This window comes from Rhinoraja longicauda, chromosome 4 (assembly GCF_053455715.1).
Source record: "Rhinoraja longicauda isolate Sanriku21f chromosome 4, sRhiLon1.1, whole genome shotgun sequence".
In the NCBI taxonomy this organism is placed as follows: Eukaryota; Metazoa; Chordata; class Chondrichthyes; order Rajiformes; family Arhynchobatidae; genus Rhinoraja; species Rhinoraja longicauda.
The window spans coordinates 42,604,966-42,632,964 of record NC_135956.1 but is presented as its reverse complement, the minus strand read 5'-3'; the positions used below and the strand labels follow the sequence as shown (position 1 = coordinate 42,632,964).

The 27,999-nt window shown below is 44.4% G+C and overlaps 1 protein-coding gene across 2 annotated transcripts; it reads left to right on the top strand.

The window, feature by feature from the left end:
- Positions 1-9: 9 nt before the first annotated feature.
- LOC144593134 (secreted frizzled-related sequence protein 4-like) lies at positions 10-27,999 on the top strand. 2 transcript variants are annotated; one of them, XM_078398604.1, is made up of 6 exons: positions 10-451; positions 765-836; positions 2,839-2,904; positions 5,616-5,814; positions 23,416-23,479; positions 27,282-27,999. In XM_078398604.1, exons 1-6 carry the CDS (start codon positions 10-12, stop codon positions 27,459-27,461), a joined length of 1,023 nt encoding a protein of 340 aa, XP_078254730.1. In that variant the 3' UTR covers positions 27,462-27,999. The 2 variants fall into 2 exon arrangements, with proteins under 2 accessions (XP_078254730.1, XP_078254731.1); XM_078398605.1 differs by having other exon boundaries at positions 23,416-23,484.

Below are 27,999 nucleotides of genomic sequence, written 5' to 3'. Positions count from 1 at the left end.
CCTTGCAAGATGTTACCAATGATTTGTGCGATGTGCTTTTGGCTTGGTGATCACGTCTTCGTACAGGGAGCACTCTGCGAACCGATTAAGATCCCGATGTGCAAGGCGATGCCTTGGAATATCACGAGAATGCCCAACCATCTCCATCACAATACCCAAGAAAATGCTATTCTGGCTGTAGAGCAGTACGAGGAATTAGTGGATACCAGTTGCAGTCCATTACTGCGCTTCTTTATCTGTGCAATGTACGCGCCCATCTGCACCTTTGAATTTCTTCACGATCCTATTAAACCATGTAAATCAGTTTGCCAGAGAGCAAGAAACGGGTGCGAGCCTATTTTGAAAAGATACAATCACAGCTGGCCCGAGATTCTAGCTTGCAATGACTTGCCCGTATACGACCGAGGAGTCTGCATCGCTCCCGAGGCAATTGTCACTGATTTAGCCGAAGGTGAGATATTGAATGTTCCTTCATTTTTTGTTGACGAGCCTTGTGAATATTTCGAGCCGACCAACAGTCCATCAACAAGCACACATTTTAATGTGGTTGACTTCCCTTTTAAAGGGTGGGAATTTTATTTCAAATCGCTTCATGTAAAAATAGTTGTAATTTCCATCAGGAAAAATGGTGTGATAATCTCTTAACTCGTTGATGAAAATGTCACCGGTGTAGCAAGAGTTTATCACACCTTGGTATTCAGTTATTAATGCAAAAGCCAGTATGTAGAATAACCTCAACCTTATGCTTTTGTTCTAACTTCCAGATGCAAGGTGGATAGAATTCACCGGAGATACGTTTGTGCCGAAGGCTTCTGACTGTAAGACCTGGAATTCAAGTGAGTGCTAGGAGCTCGGTTTTTAAAGTGCTGTATATATCTGGCCTGCCGGCATTAACTAATGGCAGAGGTTCGTCGATTGTGGGTACCGCTTCTTGGAGTCTTTATTAGAGAGAACATTTTGTTTATTTTAAAGCGATGATATTTCACCTGTTATGTCCCCTAGAGGGAAATTAGCCGCAAACTATATTATAATTATAGCAATTGGGTTACTGCTCGATAAGGAATATTCCGTTTTTGTTATCACAAAAAAGAGAAAAAATACTATGATTTATTACAGAATCGAGTAGTACCAACGATGAATGGAACACACGCGTGCAAACTTCAACGGCACTTACGGCCATTCGCCACTTGTACTGATCTGGCACACATCCCAAGTGGAGCTCTTTGTGTGCACTAGTGAATTACAATCTTTCTTGGTTGATATGTCTCCACCTACTATTTAACGCCACACACTTCTCTTAAATGAGAATTCCAGCAAAAATCAATCACGCTGTAATAATTAAAAAAGTAATTTTTCGCGGATGTGGATACAGTTTACAGTTTAGTTTATTATCAAGTGTACCGAGGTACAGTGTAAAGCTTTTGTTGCGTGCTGTCCAATCAGCAGAAAGACAATACATGATTACAATCAAGCCATTTACAGTGCATAGATAGATGTAGGCAGTAGGCAGGTACAGGCTACTGAGCTGAATGATCAGCCATGATCATATTGAATGGCGGTGCAGGCTCGAAGGGCCGAATGGCCTACTCCTGCACCTATTTTCTATGTTTCTATGTTTCTATGTTTCTATGTTTCTATGATACACGATAAGGGAATAACGTTTAGTGTAAGGTAAAGATAGCAAAGTCTGATCCAGGATAGTTCGAGGGTCCCCAAAGAAGCAGATAGTAGTTCAGCACTGCTCTCCGGTTGTGGGAGATGATTCAGTTTGCCTGAAAAAAAGCTGGAGTAACTCAGTGGGACAGGCAGCATCTCTGGAGAGAAAGAATGGGTGATGTTTTGGGTCGAGACCCTTCCTCAGACTGGTTAGGGATAAGGGAAATGAGAGATATAGACGATGATGTGGAGAGATAAAGAACAATGAATAAAAGATATGCAAAAATGTAATGATGATAAAGGAAACAGGCCATTGTTAGCTGTTTGTTGGGTGAAAACGAGACTTGGGTGGGGGAGGAACAGAGAGGGAGGGAATGAGGGAGGTTACCTGAAGTGAGAGAAATCAATATTCATACCACTGGGCTGTAAGCTGCCCAAGCAAATTATGAGATGCTGTGATGAAATCAGGAATGGTGTGTGAGATTAAGACCTGGTGCTCATCTGTAGGATCATGGTCCAAGGATAAGGAGGAGGAGGTGTCTGAGAGTTCTCACCTGCGCGTCAGACTACCATGTCATCTCCCTTGTCGGTGGGTTTGATTATAATGTCGGGGTTGCTGCAGAGTGAGTGGAGGGCTGGATGTTCAGAGGGGGTGTGGTTAGAGAAAGTAAGGGAAGTGAAAAAGTTGAGACGGTTGATGTCACGCCAGCGGTTAGAAATAAAGAGTTCTCAAGAGGGCAGAAGGCCGTTCTGGGGACCCCAAGGGGAGGGGGACTGATGGAGATGGGAGAAGGGGTCTGTCGTGGAGGACCCAGAACTCGTTGAGGTGGGGGCAGAGGGGAACGAAGGTAAGGCTTCTAAGGATAAGTAGGAGGAGGTGGCTGAGAGTTGTCGCCTGGCCTCAGCTGGGTAGAGGTCTGCTGGTCGGGCCTTGCCGTGGCACGTGAGGTATAAATGGAGTCAATAGAAGGGAGGTTGGTTTGTGTGATGGTCTGGGCTGTGTCAGTTTGGCTTGTGCACGGCTTACATTATTTTATTTCACAAAGACACTGTAAAATACGATGGGAACATTTATTGTCTTTGCTCTCTTTAATCTACACCTATAAAATATTCACTGCCTTTTTTCATTAAAATCTTCTATTTAGTCAAACAAATTTATAATGGCATCTTAATTTTCCACAGATCAGTGTAAATGTAGAAAGATTAAACCAACGCTAAAAACTTACTTGGGCAAGAATTATAACTATGGTAAGTGGTGACTGCCTATTTATTAGGTGGTATTTTGTTGTGAAATCTATAATAGCAGATTCCCCACCGATGGTTTTCTGTCCAGATCTTGAACAATCTATGACTAACATTCGGAGTTCAGGGGTCAATCACACTCTGGGGTCTATTTGATTGTCGAGGTGCATAATTCTATTTTATAATTTCATAAACTGGAAACTGACAGCATGTTCATAAACTGTCATGCACCTATCCCAATTAGTTCATAAATGCTTTTATGTCCACCAAATTCTTTTGTTGCATTTGAAATTAATATAATAAACTCATCAGATTTGAACTGACTACATCTTGGATTTGGTAACTTCAACAGCAGGTATTTATTTCTTTTACCCAGCAAAATTTCCCCCAGAGACTTATACGTTAATTTTCTGGCACATTTAAGAATGTAGACTACGTGTCACTCAAACTCTTTTGGTTGGAACCCTGCCCAAAATGAAGGTTTAAGTATCATAGAGTAATAGAAATTTATGCACAGAAAGGAGGTCATTTGATCCATGATATTCATGCAGGTCAAGAAATAATTTTTTGAGGATGTAACTAGGAAAATGGACAGGGGAGAGCCGGTGGATGTAGTGTACCTTGACTTTCAGAAAGCCTTCGACAAGGTCCCACATAGGAGATTAGTGGCAAAATTAGAGCACATGGTATTTGGGGTAGGGTACTGACATGGATAGAAAATTGGTTGGCAGACAGAAAGCAAAGAGTGGGGATAAATGGGTCCCTTTCAAAATGGCAGGCAGTGACTAGTGGGGTACCGCAAGGCTCGGTGCTGGGACCGCAGCTATTTACAATATACATTAATGACTTGGATGAAGGGATTAGAAGTAACATTAGCAAATTTGCAGATGACACAAAGATGGGGGGCAATGTGAACTGTGAGAAAGATGCTATGAGGTTGCAGGGTGACTTGGACAGGCTGTGTGAGTGGGTGGATGCATGGGAGATGCAGTTTAATGTGGATAAGTGTGAGGTTATCCACTTTGGTGGTAAGTATAGGAAGGCAGATTATTATCTGAATGGTGTAAAGTTGGGAAAAGGGGACGTACAATGAGACCTGAGTGTCCTAGTGCATCAGTCACTGAAAGGAAGCATGCAGGTACAGCAGGCAGTGAAGAAAGCCAATGGAATGTTGGCCTTCATAACAAGAGGAGTTGAGTATAGGAGCAAGGAGGTCCTTCTACAGTTGTACAGGGCCCTAGTGAGACCGCACCTGGAGTACTGTGTGCAGTTTTGGTCTCCAAATTTGAGGAAGGATATTCTTGCTATTGAGGGCGTGCAGCATAGGTTTACTAGGTTAATTCCCGGAATGGCTGGACTGTCGTATGTTGAAAGACTGGAGCCACTAGGCTTATATACACTGGAATTTAGAAGGATGAGAAGGGGTCTTATTGAAACATATGATTATTAAGGGGTTGGACATGTTAGAGGCAGGAAACATGTTCCCAATGTTGGGGGAGTCCAGAACCAGGGGCCACGGTTTAAGAATAAGGGGTAGGCCATTTAGAACAGAGATGAGGAAAAACTTTTTCAGTTAGAGAGTTGTAAATCTGTGGAATTCTCTGCCTCAGAAGGCAGTGGAGGCCATTTCTCTGAATGCTTTCAAGAGAGAGATAGATAGAGCTCTTACGGATAGTGGAGTCAGGGGGTATGGGGAGAAGGCAGGAACGGGGTACTGATTGAGAATGATCAGCCATGATCACATTGAATGGTGGTGCTGGCTCAAAGGGCCGAATGGCCTACTCCTGCACCTATTGTCTATTGAATTTATCAAGATTAATACTGCTCTCTAATCTTTAAGCTTCTGGGTTGTGACATCAAAAACTATGCATTATTGGAAGGTTAATTTCTCACACATTTATCATTATGTTTTTTCAAAGTGAAATTTTCTACTAGTTATAATTAATGCAAAGGTCGAGCTGAAGTCTTGAACCATTAAAGGGTTTGAACAGCTAAGTTCATTTTTAAGAGAATTCTTATGGGCTGCAAAAGGAGAGGGCGAATGACTGTTGTTGCATTTGTTTGGCCTGACTTTAAACTAGGCAAAAAGAATTATTTTAATATTCCATTAATCCAACATACCAATGCGAAATTGTACAAATAAGAATCGCTATAAGTAATTTATTGTTTATATAGTCATAGAGTCATAGAGTGATACAGTGTGGAAACAGGCCCTTTGGCCCAACTTGCCCACAACGGCCAACATGTCCCAGCTACGCTAGTCCCACCTGCCAACATTTGGTCCATATCCTTCCAAACCTGTCCTATTGATGATCCTGTCTAACTGCTTTTTAAATGTTGGGACAGTCCCTGCCTCAACTACCTCCTCTGGTAGCTGTTCTATATAACCACCACCCTTAGTGTGAAAAATAAAAATAAAAACTATCTATTTGAGCTATATATTATGGAATCACGATATTTTCAGAGTAATTGCTGATATAAAAATATTGCATATTTCATAAGGAAAAACCTGATAAGTTAACTTATCAGTTTAGAATAAGACTTAATGTAAATTGAATTAAATGGATCCGAGGTAATAGCAGCTTAAATATTAATTGAGAAGCATTGAATCATGATTTTCTAACAGACCTTATCAATAGTTTGGTGACATGAACTAATTTTTGTTGCTGGGAAGTTATTTGTAAATTTTGATTATATCTGTTTTATTTTCACTTCAGTTATTCGGGCCAAACTAAAAGAAGTGAGCAGAAGTGGATGTAATGAAATCACAACTGTAGTGGAGGTGATTAAAACTTTCAAATCATTGACACCTATTCTGCAACCTTATGTAACCCTTCTCACCAATTCTTCATGCTCATGTCCTCAATTACCACCCAACCAGGATTCACTTATCATGTGCTATGTTCTGCACTCACGGTAAGTGGCATTGTTCTTTGATTCAACTTCACATAAATAGATAAATGGTTTGGTAGGCAGGCCAAATGAACAGAATCTTTGTGACATTCTTTTGAAACAAATTACTTCATGATTCAACTCTTGGCCAGAGTAAGATTTTTTAATTAAGATATAACAATTATGTTTGATAATGTTTGAAAATTCTTCTGATATTTTTCATGTAAAATTTGAATTTTTTTGAAAATTTGATGTGTAACATAAATAGTAACAAGTTGTGTAACAAGTTAAATGAAAATGGTACAGGAATGGGAAAAGGAGCTGGCATCCTTTGTGTCAAAACAAAAGTAATTAGGAACACACACATACAAAAAACTGGGCAAGTACAAATCTGAAGTGTACAAGCTACTAAACAATAACAGTGAGAATTTGGGCCAAATATATTGAACATAGAATATATAACAGTACAGCACAGGAAAAGTTCCTTCAACCAACAATGTCTATGTCGAACATGATGCTATGATCCATATCCATATCCTTTCATTCCCCGCAATCCATGTGCCTATCTAAAGTGTCTTAAATGCTACTATTGTATCTGCCTACATCATCACCTCCCCCACAGCATGTTCAATGCACTCACCATTGTCTGTATAAAATAAAATGTGCCCTGCACATCTCCTTTCAACTTTACCACTCCCGCCTTAAAGCTATGCCCTCCAGTATTTGATTCTGGGGAAAAAGGTTTTATATACTTCTATCAGGCCTCGCCTCAATTTCTGGCATTCCAGAGAAAACAATCCAAGTCTCTTCAACTTCTCCCTGTAGCTAATCCAGGCCTCATTCTAGTAAACCTCCACATCCTTTTTGTAATGGCGCGACCAAAACTGCATGCAATACTCCAAACATGGCGTAACCCAAGACCTATAAAGCTACATCATGACTTCCTGACTCTTATTCTCAATGCCCCGACCAATGAAGGCAAGCATATCAAATGCCACTTTCAGGGAGTTACTTGGATCCCAAGATCCCTCTGAACATCAATGCTGTTAAAGGTCTTGTGATTAATTGTATATTTAACCCTGACATTCAACCTCCCAAAGTGCAACATTTCGAACTTGCTCAGATTAAACTCCATCGCCCATTTGAGTTATTTCCAACTTGCTGTATAATTTCATCTTGCATGTGCTTCCTTTTTTTTCTTTTTGACCAAATTTACAACCTCTTTAGTCACCCAAGGTTCCCTTACTTGCCATCTTTCTCCTTTCTCCTTACTGGCTGGTTTTGAACTTTGATCAACTGTCCTTTAAACAACCACATGTCAGATGTCGTCTCACCTAATAACAACTGCTCCCAATATACCCTCCTGAGCTTCGGCTTTGCCTTACTCCAATTTAGTTCCTTCCCACAAGGTCCACACTTAACCCTATTCAAAACAATCTTAAAACTGTAATGTCACAAATATTACTTGTCACTTGTCACCCATGCTTAAATGTTGTGTTCTTCCTGCAAAGGCCACAGAATGTTTAATGCGAACTGACATTGAGCAGCCTTCTGCAAACATGCTCACTTATGAACCAATGTCACAGAGTCACAGAATTATAGCTATACAGGATAGAAACAGGTCCTTCAGCCCAACTTGTTCATGCTGACCAAGTTGCCTACTGAGATAAATCCATTTGCCTGCATCTGGCCCATAGCCCTCCGAATCGTTTCTATCCATGTACCTGCCAAGTGTCTTTTAAATGTCAGAATTTTACTTATTTCTAGCACATCCTTTGGAAGCTCATTCCATGTACGTGCCACCTTCAGTGTGAAATAATTGCCATACAAGTCCCTTTTAGATCTTTCCTCTCTTACTTTGAACCTATGCCTTCAGGTTTAAGACCCTCGGGAAAGACTGAGGCTATTCACCTTATCTATACCCCTCAAGATTTTATTCACCTCATTAAAGTCACCTCTCAGCCTATCCAACATTTCCTTACAATTCAGAACTGGGAACATCCTTGTAAATCTTTTTTGCACCCTTTTCAGTTGAATAACATCCTTCCTATAGCAAGGCAACCAGATGTGTACACTCACTCTTTTGAGAAACAATGGTTTTTTTCTCATGTCACTCTTGCTTCTTTAACTGATCATCTTAATTCTGTGTCCCCTAGTTCTTGACACTTCTGCAATCATTACTCTATTTACTCTGCCTAAACCTTTCATGATTTTCTACACATCTATCAGATCCCCTTGCAATAATTCCTATTCCAAAGAAAATAATACGCCAACTTCTCCAATCTAAACACATAAGGGTACTCCTCCCTGCAGTTCATAAATTTCTTCTGCACCATTTCTAAAGTATTTACATATTTACATAAATTCTCATATTCTCATATTTACATATTTACATAAATTCTCCACTCCCCTGACGAACTCCAACCTCTCCCCTCCTGAACGTGCAGCCCTCCACTCACTCCACAACAACCCGGACTTAATAATTAAGCCCGCTGACAAGGGAGGGGCTGTGGTAGTCTGGCGTGCTGACCTCTACCGGACCGAGGCCAGACAACTATCAGACACCTCTTCCTACCTATTCTTGGACCATGACCCCACCGATAAACACCAGACCTTTATCAGCAGCACCATCACTGACCTCATCATCTCCGGCGATCTACCCCCCAGTGCCTCCAATATCATAGTTCCCCAGCCCCGCACGGCCCGATTCTACCTCCTACCCAAAATCCACAAACATAACTGTCCCGGCAGACCCATTGTCTCTGCCTGCTCATGCCCCACCGAACTTATCTCTCTACCTACCTCGACTCCATCATATCCCCCCTGGTTAAATCCCTCCCCACCTACGTCCAAGACACCTCACACGCTCTCCATCTTCTTGATAACTTCCGGTTTCCAGGCCCCCACTCCCTCATCTTCACCATGGATGTCCAGTCACTCTACACTTCCATCCCCCACAAGGATGGTCTCGAAGCCCTCCGTTTCTTCCTCGACCATAGAACCAGCCAATCCCCATCGACCAACACTCTCCTCCGCCTCGCAGAGCTGGTTCTTACCCTCAACAACTTCTCCTTTGACTCCTCCCACTTCCTCCAAACCAGAGGCGTAGCTATGGGCACTCGCATGGGCCCTAGCTACGCCTGCCTCTTTGTCGGGTATGTCGAACAATCCCTGTTTCCTGACGTACACTGGCCCCATCCCCGAACTCTACCTCCGCTATATCGATGACTGCATTGGTGCTACCTCTTGCACCCATGCAGAACTCACTGACTTCATACACTTCACCTCCAATTTCCATCCTGCCCTTAAATATACCTGGACTATCTCTGACATCTCCCTCCCGTTTTTGGACCTCACCATCTCCATCACAGGAGACAGACTAGTGACGGACCTTTACTATAAACCCACTGACTCGCACAGCTATCTGGACTACAGTTCTTCCCACCCGGTCCCCTGCAAAATGTCTATCCCCTACTCCCAATTCCTCCGTCTACGCTGCATCTGCGCCCGGGATGAGGTGTTTCACACTAGGGCTTCCGAGATGTCCTCGTTCTTCAGAAAACGGGGCTTCCCCTCCTCCATTATAGATGAGGCTCTCACTAGGGTCTCTTCTACATCCCGCAGCTCCGTTCTTGCTCCCCCTCCCCCCACTCGCAACAAGGACAGAATCCCCCTCGTTCTCACCTTCCACCCCACCAGCCAGCGGATCCAACATATCATCCACCAACATTTCCGTCACCTACAACGGGACACCACCACTGGCCATATCTTCCCATCCCCTCCCCTCTCTGCGTTCCGCAGAGACCGTTCCCTCCGTAACTCCCTGGTCCACTCATCCCTTCCTACCCAAACGACCCCAACCCCGGGCACTTTCCCCTGCAACCGCACGAGATGCAACACCTGTCCCTTTACCTCCCCCCTCAACTCCATCCAAGGACCCAAACAGTCTTTCCAGGTGAAACAAAGGTTCGCCTGCACCTCCTCCAACCTCATCTATTGCATCCGCTACTCTAGATGTCAACTTATTTACATCGGCGAAACCAAGCGCAGGCTCGGCGATCGCTTCGCTGAACACCTGCGCTCGGTCCGCATTAACAAAACTGATCTCCCGGTGGCCGAGCACTTTAACTCCCCCTCCCATTCCCAGTCTGACCTTTCTGTCATGGGCCTCCTCCAGTGCCATAGTGAGGCCCACCGGAAATTGGAGGAACAGCACCTCATATTTCGCCTGGGCAGTTTGCAGCCCAGTGGCATGAACATCGACTTCTCCAACTTTAGATAGTTCCTCTGTCCCTCCCTTCCCCTCCTCCTTCCCAGATCTCCCTCTATCTTCCTGTCTCCACCTATATCCTTCCATTGTCCCGCCCCCCTGACATCAGTCTGAAGAAGGGTCTCGACCCGAAACGTCACCCATTCCTTCTCTCCCGAGATGCTGCCTGACCTGCTGAGTTACTCCAGCATTTTGTGAATAAATCGATTTGTACCAGCATCTGCAGTTATTTTCTTATACATATCTCCAAAACTGGCTTGAAGAGATGAATGGCCTATTCCCAATAGTATTTTCTATGCTATTTTGAATTGCTCCTGCAAAGTGGAGATGAAGTTCACAGATATATGAAGAAGGATCATGTAGTCTTGGCATAAGCCGACTGATATTTAGACGGGTAAAGGTGATCTTTTTAAAACATACATGAAAGTGGCACTGAAATAAATAGATAATGTTTACTTCCATTTCTTATTTCTATGAATTCCTAAGGCACCCCACTAGTCATAGAAACATAGAAACATAGAAAATAGGTGCAGGAGTAGGTCATTCAGCCCTTTGGGCCAGCACCGCCATTCAATATGATCATGGCTGATCATCCAGAATCAGTACCGTGCTCCTGCTTTTTCCTCATATCCCTTGACTCCATTAGCCCTAAGAACTAAATATAACTCTCTCTTGAATTCATCTAGTGGATTGGCCTCCACTGCCTTCTGTGACTGAGAATTCCACAGATTCACAACTCTCTGGGTGAAAAAGTTTTTCCTCGTCTCAGTCCTAAATGGCCTACCCCTTATTCTTAAACTCTGACCCCCTGGTTCTGGACTCCCCCAACATCGGGAACATTTTTCTTGCATCTAGCCTGTCCAATCCCTGAAGAATTTTATGTTGTAAGAAGATCCCTTCTCATCCTTCTAAATTCCAGTGAATATAAGCCCAGTCGGTCCATTGTTTCATCATATGTCAGTCCTACCATCCCAGGAATTAACCTGGTGAACCTACGCTGCATTCCCTCAATAGCAAGAATATCCTTCCTCAAATTAGGAGACCAAACTGCACACAATACTCCAGGTGCGGTCTCACCAGGGCCCCATACAACTGCAGTAGGACCTCCTTGCTCCTATACTCTCGCCATGACATAGTCATATGACTAAGTCAAAGTTTATCGATGTAATATAGATCCACATTGAATACCAAAAGGTCATTGATCTCGGAAATTTGAAATAAAGACAGAAAATGCCAGAAACAACTTAACATCTTTCCTATATCAGGGTGACCAAAACTGCACACAATATTCCAAATGTGGCCTCGCCAATGTTTTGTAGAACTGTAAGATATCCTCCTACTTCTACACTCAATACTCTGACTAATGAAGGCCAATGTGCTGAAAGCTTTCTTGACCACCCTATCTACCTCTGACACCACATTCAAGGAACTATGTATCTACACTCCTAGATCCCTCTGCTCTACAACACTCCCTGGTGCTCGTCTATTCAGTGTAGGCCTTAACATAGAAAATAGAAAATAGGTGCAGGAGGAGGCCATTTGGCCCTTCGAGCCAGCACCGTCTTGCCCTGGTTAGACATCCCTAAATGCAACACCTCGCATTTATCTGCATTAAACTCCGTTAGCGATTCCTGCCTAACTGATCAAGATCCTGCTGCAATTTTTGACAACCATCTTCGCTATCTACAATACCCCGCACATGATTGTCATCTGCAAATTTTCTAATCATGCCATGTACATTCTCATTCAATGATTGATATAGATGACAAACAGCAATGGACCCAGCACCGAACCCTGAGGCACACCACTAGTCATAGGCCTCCATTCCGAAAAACAACCTTCAACTATTATCCACTGCTTCCTTCCATGAAGCCAATTTTCTATCCAGTTGGCCAGCTCTCCTTAGATCCCAAGCGATCTAACCTTCCAGAGCAACCTATCAGGCAGAACCTTGTCAAATGCCTTGCTGAAATCCATACAATGTTTACAGCCCTGTGCTCATCAACATTTTGGCTACATCTTCAAAAAACTCACTCAGATTTGTGAGACAAGAGGTACAAGAGAATGCAAATGCTGGAATCTTGAGCAGAAAACACAGTGTTGTAGGAACTTAGTGTGTTAGGCAGCATCTGTGAAGTGAAATGGACACCTGACACTTTCACCCACCAGTCTCCGTATCAAGGATATCATCCTTCGTCATTTTGACCTGCAGCAGTAGAAACAATGTAGCAGTCACTTCTTCCCTTCCCACTCCCTTATGCTTTCTGCAGGGACCAGTCTCTCCATAACTCCCTTGTTTGCTCATCTCTACCCATCTATCCCTTCCTGTCTTCTGACCCTTTCCCCTGCAACCGTAAGAATTGCAACATTTGTCCCTACACCTTCTCCTTCACCAATGAATTTCACTGTGACTTATCACATGTAACAATAAAGTATTAATCAATTAATTCATTCATTCATTCATTCATTCATTCATTCATTCATTCACTCACTCATTCGTCCATTCATTTATTCATTCACCATCCAGGGATCTAAATAGCTCTGCAGATCATCTCCTCTAGCCTTGTCTACTCCATTTGGTATTCTTGACGAGGCCTCTTCTATATTGGTGAGACCAAGCATAGACAAGGCAACCCTTCTGTGGAACCCTTGCATTTTGTTCACAATGACCATTCTGACCTCCTGGCTGCATGTTATTTCTATTTCCTTCCCAATCCCACATAGTCCTGCCAGTCCTTGGCCTTCTGCATTGCCACCGTGAGGCCGAATGCAAACTGTATTGCAAAGACAGCACCTCATATCCTGCCTGGGTAGTCTACAGCCAATGGTATGAACATTGAATTCTCTAACTTCAAGTAACCCTCAAGTGCCCCTTTTTCTTTCTGGTCCGCATCCCCCCCCCCCCCTCCAACCCCCGTCATCCAGTTTCATTCCTCTGCCCCACTTGGTTCTATTTTCCTATCACTCACACATTACAACTTTTGATTCACCTGCCTCCTCCCCCAATTTGTTCCATCTCCCTCCTTTATCTGGTTCCACTTCTCACCTTTCTTATCAGATTCCAGCATCTGAAACCTCTTGTTTCTATTCTTCCACTTGTGTCTTAACTTCTACCCACCTTGACCCCTTGGCCTATCCATCTCCTTTTTTCTCTTTCTTCATCTGTCTCCATCCATTAGTTATCGTCTCTGTTCCACATTTCCCATAATCCACTTAGCTCTATCCACCCATCATCTGCATCTATTTCCACCTGTTTCCTGCTGGCTTTTGTTCCTCCTGACTCTCACCTTTTTCTATCTGCCTTCTACACTCATCGAGAGAAGAAAGGTGAAGAATGCCCAGATAGAAGCGGAGAACATTATGAGAGGCATAGATAGGCTAGAGAGTGTAAATCTTTTTTCCCCCCATGGTAGGGGTATCAAAGGCAAGCGTGCTTTGGTTTAAGGTGATAGGAAGGAGTGATTGATTATTGGAACGTGCTGCCAGTGGTGGTGTTGGAATCGGATACAATTACTATTTAAGAAATATTTAGACAAATACTCAAGTCAGCAAAGCACAGAAGGATAACGTCCTAATGTGGGCAAATGGGGTTAGCGACAATGGGCAGATAGGTTGAAATGGACAAGATGGGCTACAGGGGCCGTTCTGTACACTAAGTCTGTCTCCCATGTGGGACTTTGTTAAAAAAAAAAATTGAAGTCCATTTAGACCATATCAACTGTGCTGCCGTCATCATGGAAAATTATGAGAGGCATAGTTAGGGTAGATAGTCAGAATCTTGTTATCAGGGTGGAAATGTCCAATACTAGAAGGCTTAGCTATAAGATGAGAGGGGGAAAATTTAAAGGGATGGGGGGGAAACTATTTACACAGAGGGTAGTGGGGGCCTGGAACGCATTGGCAGAGGTGGTGGAGAGGGCAGATATGAAAGTGGCATATGGAAGTGCAGGGAATAGAGGGATATGGATCATATACAAGCAGATAAGATCAATTTAACTGGGCATCATGTTTGACACAAACATTGTGAGCCAAAGGGGCCATTTCTGTGTTGCACTGTTCTGTGTTCTTTGTAACCCATTATGCTATCTCTTTGAAAAATTCTATTAAAATGGTCAGATGGAATAATTTCCTAACAAAACCATGCTGATTATCTTTGGTGTTGATTAATCCAGTTTCAAGACATGTGTAATCCTGTCCAGAGAGTATATGTCCCAATGATCCAAATATCTAAAGCTTTCCCTCCTATACCACCTCTTTAGCCACACATTCTTTTGAACTATTCTATTCCTATACCCTCTTGAATGTGAACCAGAAGTAATGCAGAGATTATACCTTTAGAGGTCCTGCTCATTAATCCATCTCATAATTCTCTAAATGCGAAAGGAGCTGCAGATGCTGATTTATACCGAAGTTAGATACAAAATGCTGGAGTAACTAAACGGGACAGGTAGCATCCCTGGAGAGAAGGAATGGGTTGTAGCGACCATAGGGATTGGTCCTGAGAGTCGAACCCTCGGATTGACCAGCAAGGTCAGGTGGTGGTTTTGGCGCCCAAAACCAGTCAGTGGGAAGAGAACTTTGAAGCGAACAGTTTGATTTAATGGTTGTCTGTAATTTCGTTTGTTATACTTTGTAATCGAATATTGCTGCCGCAATAAACTTCTTTAACAAAGAACAAACCTCCAGACTCGCCATATTGGTGACCTCCGACGTGATCTAGCCGATCATCTAGCATGGAGGGACAAGACGCCCCTTCTTCGGTTCTAACGCCCGGCATACCGCAGCTAAACGCGGTCAGCGTTCATCTTCCTCCGTTTTGGGCACATCAACCCCACCTTTGGTTTGCCCATGCGGAAGCTCAGTTCCACCTAAGAAACATCTCGGTGGACGAGACAAAGTATTATTACCTGGTCTGCGCCCTACCGCCAGAGACGTCCGCGCGGGTGATGCAGTTCATCAACTCCCCTCCTGCAGACGGCAAGTACGAGGCGCTGAAGGTACTCATGCTTCGAACCTTCGGATTCAGTAGGCTTATGCACCTACCGGATCTCGGAGATCGGCTGCCGTCCGCCCTCATGGCCGAAATGTTGGCGCTGGCAGGTGAGCACAAGGATTGCCTCATGTTCGAGCAGGCATTCCGAGAACAACTTCCAGAAGATGTTAGGCTAATGCTCACGGATTGTTCTTTTAAGGACCCCGTGGCATACGTGGAGAAAGCCGATGCGCTCATGACGTCCAAATCGAAAAAACATAGTTCGATCAACAGGGTCTCGGCACCATCGGGCAGTCCGCAACGGCACCAAGATGGCGCCGCGACTCCCGCCATTTCTCCAAAACCCCGCCAAAAAGATCCGCACAAGCGCGGCTGGTGTTATTATCATCTGCGATGGGGTGGAGAATCCCGCAACTGCCGCTCACCTTGCACCTTCTCGGGAAATGACTCAGCCGATCGTACATAGAGGCGGTTGCGATTGGCCAGAACCGATGCCTCTACGTCCGAGATCGATTCACGGACACAGAGTTCTTGGTCGACACGGGAGCCATAGTCAGCATCGTACCGCCGACCGACCTCGAAGCCCGATCGGGTAAGAGAGGGCCTACCCTCATCGCGGTCAACGGTAGCCCCATCCGCACGTATGGTACGCGGGCAATGTCTCTGTCTTTCGGCACCCGCACGTACAAATAGTCGTTTATCGTCGCGGAAGTCGGTCAGGCGATCCTGGGCGCAGATTTACTCTGGTCCTTTTCGCTAGTTCCCGATGTCCGAGGTAAAGGCCTTCGATCCTCCGCTAGCAGCGATGAGCCCCCTGCTCCACCGCCGGCCACCCGGCCCCGCCCAGCCCGACTGTCCAGGCCGTTGTCGCGGCCTCCGACCCGTATGCTGCGGTCCTGGCTGAGTTTCCGGAGCTGCTCGTTGAGCGTTTCGACACCCCTTCTGCAAGGCACGGCGTTGTCCATCACATTCCCACCGAGGGGCCCCCCGTTTTCGCTCGGGCCCGGAGGTTGCCGCCGGACAAACTGAGGGTAGCACGTGAAGAATTTCAGAAGATGGAACAAATGGGCATTGTCCGTCGGTCCGACAGCCCGTGGGCCTCTCTGTTGCATATGGTCTCCAAAGCATCTGGGGGGTGGAGACCATGTGGAGATTACCGGTGCCTTAACGCCGTCACCACGGCGGACCGCTACCCCATACCGCACATCCAGGATTTCTCGTCTGGGCTGGAAGGTGTCATGGTATTCTCCAAAATTGATTTGGTGCGGGGCTACCACCAGATTCCTGTGCATCCGGGAGACATACCAAAGACTACCACGATCACTCCGTTCGGGTTGTTCGAATGGTTGCATATGCCTTTCGGTTTGAAAAACGCGGCGCAGGCTTTCCAGCGGCTTATGGACCATGTTGGTCGGGATTTGTCTTTTGTTTTCATTTATTTGGATGGTATCCTGTCGCCAGTCGCTCGGAGCAGGAACACCTGGTCCATTTGCGGACTGTGTTCAAGCGGCTTCAAGACCACGGGCTCATCATCCACCCCTCCAATTGTCAATTTGGCCTCCCATCTATTGATTTCTTAGGACACCGGATCACCTCAGCCGGCGCCAGTCCTTTGCCTGACAAAGTGGAGGCTGTTCGTGCCTTCCCGCGGCCCACCACGGTAAAGGGGTTGCAGGAGTTCGTGGGGATGGTGAATTTCTACCATAGGTTCGTACCGGCAGCGGCACGGGTTATGCGTCTGCTCTTCCAGTGTCTCGCAGGCAAACCTTTCGAGTTGGAGTGGTCTGCGGCCGCTGAGACGGCCTTTGAGGCAGCTAAAGTGGCTCTGGCAGACGCCACCATGCTCGTCCACCCAAGCGCCTCCGCCCTCACGGCCCTGACGGTCGATGCGTCGGACGTGGCGGTGGGAGGGGTTTTGGAACAGCATGTAGATGGCAGTTGGCAGCCCTTGGCGTTTTTCAGCCGACAGCTTAATCCGGCTGAGCTGAAGTATAGTGCCTTTGACCGAGAGCTTCTGGCTCTCTATTTAGCTGTCCACCACTTTAGGTATTTTCTAGAAGGCCGCCCATTTGTGGCCTTTACGAACCACAAACCGTTTACTTTTGCTTTTTCGAAAGTGTCCGACCCATGGTCGGCCCGCCAGCAGCGGCACCTGACTGCCATCTCAGAGTTTACCACCGATTTTCGCCACGTCGCGGGTAAGCTTAATGCCGTTGCTGATGCCCTGTCCCGGCCAGCCATTTCCCCAATTTCAGCGGTGGAATGCGAGGTGGATTTCCAGGAGCTTGCGGAGGCACAGCGCCTGGCAGACACTGCCTCAGCATACCAGTCCACCACTTCGGGGTTGAAGTTGGCCCAAGTGGCTTGCGGGCCTGCGGGTACAAAAGTCTGGTGTGATGTTTCCCTTCCCCGCCCTAGGCCGGTGGTGCCGGCTGCCCTTCAGCGCCGGGTGTTTGACGCCATTCATGGGCTGCGCACCCGTCCATTCGCTCCACCTCTGCCTTAGTAGCCGCTAGGTTTGTGTGGCATGGCCTGCGGAAGCAAGTAGCCGCTTGGGCCCGTTCCTGTGTTCCCTGCCAGACCGCTAAAGTTCACCGGCATGTCCAACCTCCGGTGCAGGAGTTTGCGGTCCCTGCGGTCGTTTTTTCCATATTCACGTTGATTTAGTTGGGCCCTTGCCTTCCTCCAGGGGCTACACACCTACACACGGTGGTTGACCGATTTACCCGTTGGCCGGAGGCTTTCCCGTTGTCCGACACCTCCGCCGCCTCTTGTGCCCGGGTCCTGGCCCTCCATTGGGTGGCCCGTTTCGGTGTTCCGTCCGTCATTACCACCGACCGGGGGTCCCAGTTCACCTCTACCCTTTGGGCTACGCTACCGGAGCTGTACGGTTCCCGGTTGCAACAGACCACGGCATACCACCCACAGGCTAATGGGCTCGAGGAGAGGTTTCACCGGCAACTTAAGGCGGCCCTCAGTGCGCGGCTGGACGGCCCTGACTGGGTAGACCAGCTCCCCTGGGTCCTTTTGGGCATCCGTACTGCTCCTAAGCAGGACCTCGGAACTTCGTCCGTGGAACTGGTATATGGCTCGCCACTTAGAGTGCCCGGGGATTTCCTTCCGGAGTCCTCTTGTCAGCAGCCCTCGGTTCCGTCGGTTTTAGCATCCCTCCGGGCGCGAGTGGGTTCCCTGGCTCCGGTTCCTACTTCACGTCACGGGTGTCCCATGGTGCATGAACCGCCTGCCTTGAAGGACTGTGAATTTGTGTTGCTGCGTAGGGATGCCCATCGTTCCCCGTTGCAGAGGGTCTATGAAGGACCGTTCCGCGTGTTGCGTAAAGGGACGGTCGCCTTCACCTTGGATGTTGGGGGCAGGAGTGAGCTCGTCTCCGTGTCCAGGCTCAAACCTGCACACTTGGATCAGGACCGCTCTGTCCTGGTCAGTCAACCGCCTCGGCGGGCCGTCCTCCTGCAATTCCACCTGATCCGGGACCCCCTGCTCCTGTGGTTCCTGCAGCCCCTCTCCTTACTCGTTCCGGTCGCGAAATCTGGCTCCCTGCTAGATTCCGTACCTCGGGTTCTGGGGGGGGGGTCATGTAGCGACCATAGGGATTGGTCCTGAGAGTCGAACCCTCGGATTGACCAGCAAGGTCAGGTGGTGGTTTTGGCGCCCAAAACCAGTCAGTGGGAAGAGAACTTCGAAGCGAACAGTTTGATTTAATGGTTGTCTGTAATTTCTTTTGTTATACTTTGTAATCGAATATTGCTGCCGCAATAAACTTCTTTAACAAAGAACAAGCCTCCAGACTCGCCATAGTGTGACATTTCAGGTTGAGACCCTTCTTCAGACCATCTGAAGAAGTGTCTTAACCCGATACATCACCCATTCCTTCTCTCGAGAGATGCTGCCTGTCCCCTGAGTTACTCTAGTATTTTGTGTCTATCTTCGTAACTCTCTGATTTAGTGTTGCATGAACTCCTATCTCTTTTCACTTGTGTTGTTTATATGCATGTGAATCACAACCTTAGTTTACCATCTCCTTTAAAAACGCCCACAGCTGCACCAGGTTGGCAACCTACCATCTGAGTATTTTGTTTGCGGTCACAGAAACTTCTGTCTCCTTCCCTTATAATTAAATCTCATCACCATAGCTCTCCTAACCTCTCCGAATGGTGACAGGAAACCACCTTCAGTGCTGTAGCTCCACCCAGTGGTCACCAACTGCTTGTTTTGCCTGTGAGCTAATCAGCTTGCATTACCCACAATATCTGAAAGCTCCAATATGAATTCCATCTGCATTTCCCTGATTTTCCATATAGCACAGGTGGGGTATATCATGGAGCTGAGTTTTCCTGCCATAGATTCCCTTTGAATTATCTAGGTACTCTAAATTAGAGGCCATAACTAATTATGCTGGATAGTTTATTCCATTTATTTTACTACAATTTGAAATCCCCTAATTTTATTTAGAATAAATGAAAGGTAGAAATACTCTCCTGTTGTTATACATTAATTGTCCTTATCACAGCTGCCTAACAGGGTGTTCTCTGCTGTTGCTTTTTTCACTGCCTCCCCCCTGAACATTTCTGACTCTATGACCTGTCCTTCACTGCCTGGCCCATTCCCAAACACCATCAATCCACGTCCCACATACAGTACCTGCTATCATATCGTATATATACAGCCGGAAACAGGCCTTTTCGGCCCTCCAAGTCCGTGCCGCCCAGTGATCCCCGTACATTAACACTATCCTACACCCACTAGGGACAATTTTCACATTTTACCCAGCCAATTAACCTACATACCTGTACGTCTTTGGAGTGTGGGAGGAAACCGAAGATCTCGGAGAAAACCCATGCAGGTCACGGGGAGAACGTACAAACTCCTTACAGTGCAGCACCCGTAGTCAGGATCGAACCTGAGTCTCCGGCGCTGCATTCGCTGTAAAGCAGCAACTCTACCGCTGCGCTACCGTGCCGCTCACACAATACGTTTTATAACTTCGCACAGATGCCTACTATTCCCAAGCCATTGTTATTTTTCAATTGATAGAGTATTTATGCCACCAGCAAGACCACAATGAAGCTGGACAAGATTATTTTCCTTGGGTTGTATTAAAGAACATTAGCGTTAAGGGCAGAGTATGATTAAGGATTTCTACAAGGTACTCCATCTGAAAGGCACTAAATGGCCCTAAATAAGCTCTCCATTCTTGACTCTCAGAGGGTTTGGCCCTTTTTTGTATTTAGAATTCTGAAGAAATCACCCATTCTGTGGCTATCTGCAGTTTCTGCATCTCATGCATTCAATCACAATTTTCTGTTGGACATTGACCTCCAGGTGCTTGTGGAATTATTTATTTTCCCTTGAGGTGTGCTGATGTTTCAATCCAAGAATATCTTGCATTTATTGTTAATCTCTGTACCTCTTTGCAACTAGATCCTTGTCTTCCTGTGCTGATCAGTAACATCACCTCCACTGACCATCAACACAGGTGTACCTCAGGCTGCGTGCTCAGCCCCCTGCTCTACTCTCTTTGCACTCATGACTGCGTGACTAAATACAGCTCCAATACCATCTATAAAATTTCCAATGAGTCATAGAGTGATTCAGTCATAGAGTGATAGAGTAGAAACAGGCCCTTTGGCCCAACTTGCCCACACTGGCCAACATGTCCCAGTTACACTAGTCCCACCTGCCCGTGTTTGGTCCATATCCCTCCAAACTTGTCCTGTCCATGTACTTGTCCAACTGTTTCTTAAAGGTTGGCATAGTCCCAGCCTCAACTACATCCTCTGGCAGCTTGTTCCATACTCACACCACCCTCTGAAAAGGTCACCCCTCAGATTCCTTTAAATCTTATCCTTCACATTAAATCTATGTCCTCTTGTCCTTGATTCACCTACTCGAGACAAGAGACTCTGTGCATCTACCCGATCTATTCCTCTCATGATTTTCTATACATCTATAAGATCACCCCTCATCCTCCTGCGCTCCAAGGAATAGTCCCAGCCTACTCAACCTCTCCCTATACTCAGACCCTCTAGTCCTGGCAACATCCACTTAAATGACACTATTTGCTGTTGAGCAAATCATGTGGTGATGAAACAGCATACAGGAGAGACATAGAACACCTGGTTGGGTGGTATTAGACAATAGACAATAGGTGCAGGAGTAGGCCATTCGGCCCTTCACTACCATTCAATGTGATCATGGCTGATCATTCTCAATCTGTACCCCGTTCCTGCCTTCTCCCCATACCCCCTGACTCCGCTATCCTTAAGAGCTCTATCTAGCTCTCTCTTGAATGCATTCAGAGAATTGGCCTCCACTGCCTTCTGAGCCAGTGAATTCCACAGATTTACAATTCTCTGACTGAAAAAGTTTTTCCTCACCGCCGTTCTAAATGGCCAACCCCTTATTCTTAAACTGTGGCCCCTGGTTCTGGACTCCCCCAACATTGGGAACATGTTTCCTGCCTCTAACGTGTCCAACCCCTTAATAATCTTATATGTTTCGATAATATCCCCTCTCATCCTTCCTGTAACCTCTTGCTCAACATCAACACGACCAAGGAACTAATTGTTGACTTCAGAAAGGACAAATTGGGAGAGAATGCACCAGTCATTTGGCAGTGGACAGAGTTAAAATGATTAATTAATAGGTGTTAATCTCTCACATGATCAGCCCTGGGCCCAGCACATAAATGCAATAATGAAGAAGGTGCACCAGTGTCACCACTCTTTCAGAACTTGAAAGAGATTCAGCATATCATCAAATGACTGACAAACTTCTGCATATGTACAGCAGAAAGTACCCTGACTGGTTGAATCACGGCATGGTACGGAAATTGCATTGCACAGGAACATAACAGGCTACTGAGAGTGGTGGCACAGCCCGGTCCATCATAGAAGCAGCCCTTCCCACCATTGAAAGTATCTACACGATTCACTGCCTCAAGAAGGCAGTATTTATCATCAAGTATCCCTAAATCCAGCCATGGCCTCTTCTTGCTGCTACCAACAGGCAGGAGGAACAGAAGCCTGATATCTCACACCAGCCAGTTCAGGAACAACTTCCTTCCGTCAACTATCAGGCTCTCGAACCAGCCCACAGAACCCTAATTGTACCACAACAATGGAACACTACTGACCACCTCTTGCACTATATTTGACTTGTATTATTGTCCAATTGTGTTTTGTACTAATGTCTTTTGTTTTTGCAGTATTTCTTTCTAATGTCTTTTTACTTACAGAATTTGATGTCTAATTTCATGTATAATGTGTTTTTGGGTGTTTGAATGAGTCTATGTGCCTGTGATACAGCTGCACGCAAGTTTTTCATTTTACATGTCTTACCATATTTGTGCATATGGCAATAAACTGATCTTGACTTGACTTGAAAAAGTAAATGAGGAAATGAATATCACATTGCGAAGCCAACTTTGTAAACCAGTATGTTCATGTTCACAGAAGCATAACAATGTTAACAGATAAATACTAGATAGAGCGAAAATAATCATAATCTGACATGTATTTTTGAACGGAAAGTTCAAACTTCACAGACTTTCTTGAAGAGATGGTAATATGGCAGAAACATGTGGAATCAGATGTGGCATGCAAAGACATTAATGGAGCTTTTAGAGTCACAGCGCAAGGAAATAGGCCCTTCAACTTAACTCATCCGTGCCTACTCAGATGCCCCATCTAAACTTGTTCCATTTTGCCCACTTTTGGCCAATATCCCCCTAATGCTTTTGCAAAGATTTCACACATTGGGGTAGATTTGTGATTATGGAATTGAATTGCGGAAGGGCAGTAAATTGAATGGTTACAAGAGAAGAAACAGAGGAGAAATAAAATGAATGAGAATTGACAGCAACATCTCCTAAATGCTGGAACTTGGTAATGATACTTGGTACTTGGTAATGATATCTCAGAATATTCTGTTGTGTAGTTCGTCATGTTTACTGAAACATCAATAATCTTTATATCAAGGTCAAATGAAGTAGCATTGAGGTTTGTAAATGAAACCAAGATAGTAGATACAATTAATAAATCTGAAGAACCAAGGAAATGATTATGAAGATGTTTGAGACACTCTCCATGTCTTATTTCTCCTTTCTTGTTGATTTCTTCATTTCTGTCCCCTCTCCTGATTCACTGAAAAATGGTCAGTTTATGTAAAAGGCCAATTCTATTTAAAAGTTTGGTGACATTTAAATTCATTATTGCACATGATGTATTCATTTCTTCTGCGAACAAAAGAAAATCAGATCTAATTCAGAGAGATTGGGGAATATTTATTTTCCACTGAATGTTGTGCACAGTCTAATTAGTGTTTTTCCCCTGATTTTTCATAGACTGATGCTCTTTAATGGCTGTTTGGTTGCAAAATGGAGGGATCAATGGGTTAAACGATTGAAGGTAAGGTATGTGTAAAGCGACAGTTCCAGAGTTAGAAATTCAACGTTTTCCAATATTAGTTGGCATTTGTTTACTGTAAGGGCGGCACGGTAGCGCAGCGGTAGAGTTGTTGCTTTACAGCGAATGCAGCGCCGGAGACTCAGGTTCGATCCTGACTACGGGTGCTGCACTGTAAGGAGTTTGTACGTTCTCCCCGTGACCTGCGTGGGTTTTCTCCGAGATCTTCGGTTTCCTCCCACACTCCAAAGACGTACAGGTATGTAGGTTAATTGGCTGGGTAAATGTAAAAATTGTCCCTAGTGGGTGTAGGATAGTGTTAATGTACGGGGATCACTGGGCGGCACGGACTTGGTGGGCCGAAAAGGCCTGTTTCCGGCTGTATATATATGATATGATATGATATGATATAGTGTTTGTTTTACTGTATATTGTGCTTGTTTACTGTATATTGTGTTGTTACTTGCGAGCAAAGCACCAAAGCAAGTTCCTTGTATGTATACATACTTGGCTAATAAAATTTATTCAATTCAATCTAATTCAATTCAATCCTCTCAATTTTAATATCACTGCATTGTGTTAAATCTACATAATTTACAAAGTAGTTCTTTGAATAATGTTTATACACATTTTGTTGTTGTCTGATTATGTATTGTATTTACAGTATAGAAATAATGCATTTGGTCCAACATATCCATACCAGTTCTTAATATCCACACGAACTGTACAGACTATATATTGCCTTTGCAGCCGTAGAGTCATGCGTCACAGAAGCAGGCACTTCAGCTCACCTTGTCCATGCCACATACGAAGTTTCTACCTAATCCTACCCTGGTAACTGAAACATTCCACCTCTGGCAAGCATCCTATGTGCCTTCTTCACCATCTTGTCTGCCTGTGTTGCCATCTTCAGGCATCTTTGAACTCATGCACCAGTTACTTTGTTCCACAATGCATCCCAGGGCTCTACCATTCATGGTACATATCCTACTCGCCTTCTACAAGTCCCAAACAAAAAGACATCACACGCTTATGTGAATTAACTCTATTGGTAATTGTTCTGCCCAATTTAATGAACTGTCCCAGAAGATTGGAGAGTAGCCTATGTTGTAGGTTCTGGAAGCTTGGAGTGTGGCCAATATTGTTCCTTTGTTTAAGAAGAGAAGTAGCGATAATCCAGGTTCTTTTAGGCTGGTGAGCCTTATGTCAATGGGAGGGAAGCTATTGGAGAAAATTCTTTGAGATAGGAAAGAATAGTAAAGGAGATGCGCTGGGCAAGTATTTTACACAGAGAGTGGTATGTGTCTTAACTTTTAAAAGACTTCCACTACTTGAATTTAGATTTATCTGTAAGTAGCAACCCTGGCGATGCTTGTCAGGTCCAGTCTATGTTGAAATTGGTCTTCCCCCATTATAGATACTTAATTTCCTGACTATCATTATCTCTTTCCACAACTACTTTAAAACTTACTGAGTCGTGATCACTGTTGAATTTTGAAATCACTGTTCAAATTCAAAATTTGAGATTTTAAATTTGTTTAAATCTCCTGCCACATCTGGTGAAACTGACCATTCTGAAATATGAGATCATTTGATAAAGTGAAATTCTCTGCTCACCTTCATCCCAAACCGCATAACCCTAGGTACACATAATATTTCTAGTGATCATTATGTTATTCTGCTGTGTCACATAAAGAGATATTAAGACAAATAATGACTTGGTCAAAGGTGAAAGAATTTCTGAAAGGGTGGAGTGGGGGGGGGGGGGGGGGGGGGGGGGGTGGTGGTGGAGGTGGGGAAGGTTATAGGGGGATTCCATTGCTTGGGACCGATCAGGAATACACAGAGATCAGAATATGAGGAAGACAGAGATGTTGCCTTTACATGTTCTCCAGAGATGCTGCCTGATCCACTGAGTTACTCCATCACTTTGTGTCTTTACACAATATTCTGCACTGTTTTCTCTTTTGTACAACCTGTTGTACTCATGTATGGTATAATCTGCCTGTACAGTATGCAAATCAAAACTTTTCACTGCATCCCTGTACATGTAATAACAATAAATCAATACCAATCCAGGCTTCATTACTCTCTTCCCTGAATTTCATAGCTTCCATGACCTTCTCTAGAGTATGAGAGATATTAATTTAAGATCGTGCCCATCTCCTTTATCACACATTGATCTTTAAGAGGTCATAATCTCGCCCTAGGACTAGGTATTGAGGAAATTCAAGAGTGTAGTAGGGTGACACGGAATAGATTTGACTTGTTTGGTAATGACATGGGAACTAAAGTGGAGTTGACTAATCAACCAGCAGTGGTGTCCTGTGGTAGTTCTTGGTCACTGGATATGGAATATTGTATGATAAATTGCCTCAGTATGTGCAGATATAGGTAAACCTCTTTGATCATCTTCCATTAGCTATATCTACTTTTACAGATGAAGGTGAGTGGGTAGTATTCATCTTACTTTTAGCCCTGTAGCTGAAGTGCCGTTTCTTCTTCAGCTTGATGACTTACACAGGAAAGACCACTGTGAAGTTCTTTAGCCATTATGATGTGGAAAGATAATGGGAAGTTTACAAATATAAACATGAGCAACAATCTTCATCTGCACCACAATTAATGCAGTACTGCTATTTGAAAACTCCAGAAACATTTGATCTTGCAGCCCAATCAAAAAACTTTTTTTAAACTTTTTGATTTAGATTTCTATTGACTGGCCATCCTCATTCTATTTTCTGTAAAGCTGGAGCCATTTAGAGCTGGAACTCTGCTGTCCATGCCCTAATTCTGATTATAATCTTCACCGAGCAGCTGTATGCTTGCTGATCTACCCACTTCCAATTAAGAAATGCCTCGTTAAAGATTTCCATGGTTATTTTTAGATCTATCCATGGCCATGACCCTCCCTTTCTCTGCAGTCCTATAACTTTCCAATATCTGTAGTCCCTTCATTTCCAGCTCTTACCTTCAAATGGTGGTCCTGAATGTCAGAATACCCCCACCAAACAAAAACATTCTTGCCTTGCTAGATTTATTTTCACCTTTAAGGTTAAGGGTTTCAAATAATGAAATACTAAATTACTTCATTCAGTAGTCATGTTTGCCACAAAATTACCAATTCTATTTCCAATCTTCATAGAATCATTCAGCCATCAACAAGTAATCTGCCATTTCCCATTATCAGAGTTCATCATTCAATAAAACAGATTTGGACAAGCTCCAGGAAGATGCCATCAATATTACCTGAAGATGAGCCTTTAAAATATTGGAGTTTGGGAAGGGAAAATATGAGGTTTGGAAGGCTTCTTATTTAAATGAATGTCATAGTGGTACAGTGCTGCTCCAGTGAAGTCTGCCCATTCTTCGTGTAAACGCATGTGTTTTCCTGAGTGGTCCAGTTTCTTCCCACATCACAAAGTTGTGCTGGTTGGAGTTAATTGATTACTGTAAATTATCCCAGGTGTAGGTCAGTTGAAGGAGAATCTGGATGGGAATATGGGGGTGGGGAGAGGGGGAGGGGTTGCAGAGCACAAGAAAGTGTAGGTTGCAAAGAATTAAGGGGGGAATAGAATTGCTGGGATTGTTCTGTGAGCTGGTATGGACTTTTTGGACCAAATTACCTCCTTAAATGGTGTAAGGAAATATGAGTTTAGAGTACCTAGCTACAAATGTTGGAGCTTGAATACCCAAAACGTTGATTTCATTGTGGTTATATCATATCACAGTTGCTATATATTTCCTAATAATTAGTGTCTCTCTAAAGCTTGTGTTGCCATTGTCTTGTTTTTGTGTTCATTAGCATTGGGAACAAAGATCAAACCAGCAACAGCGGTTGGGTGTTACTCGAGAGAGAAACCAAAATACTGGACACAGTGAGCGGGGTGGTGGTCCAAAGCTAAGGTCGAAGAACCTAAACCATGTTCCTGGCAAACCTGGTAAAATAACTAATAAAAAGAAGAAGGAAGCCAAGAAACTATGAATTGGAAAGTTGATGCAGCTATAACTAACTTGCATTCTTAATACCATTCTTTGGCTTCAAAGGCATGTAGCAAGCTACAGGTCATTTCAATCCAAATAAGCCTGATACTTATTGTGTAACTGTATTTCCAAATGTCTGTATAGTATCATCTACATGAATGTTTGGATTTTCATTGTGCAGGCACTGACAACCATAGTCATTGGTTTGCTCTACAATGTGGTGGGCATCTTTGAAAGCATATTTCAAAGCAAGGGAATATGTTTTTGAATAATTTCTGTCCATCTTGTATTCTTGAGTAATCCTCCCTGCTACTGAATAGTTGCTTGCTGCACTGTATGTTGACAATGTGCCATTTGCAAGTTAATCTCTATCATTGAATTATTATTTTCCCTAACATAGATATATTGCATTACATATTTAAAATATTATTCTTTCAATGTGTCAGTTTAATATTAAAAAACTGATACATTAACTAAATGAAAATACTGCAGATGCTGGAAATCTGAAATAACAAAACCCTGGAAAAACTCAGTAGGTT

Coding starts and splice junctions, on each gene's coding strand:
- LOC144593134 (XM_078398604.1), top strand. CDS start 10: ATGTTACCAATGATTTGTGCGATGTGCTTTTGGCTTGGTGATCACGTC. Junction 837..2,838: donor CTGTAAGACCTGGAATTCAA/GTGAGTGCTAGG, acceptor AATTTTCCACAG/ATCAGTGTAAATGTAGAAAG. Junction 23,480..27,281: donor AATGGGTTAAACGATTGAAG/GTAAGGTATGTG, acceptor TGTGTTCATTAG/CATTGGGAACAAAGATCAAA.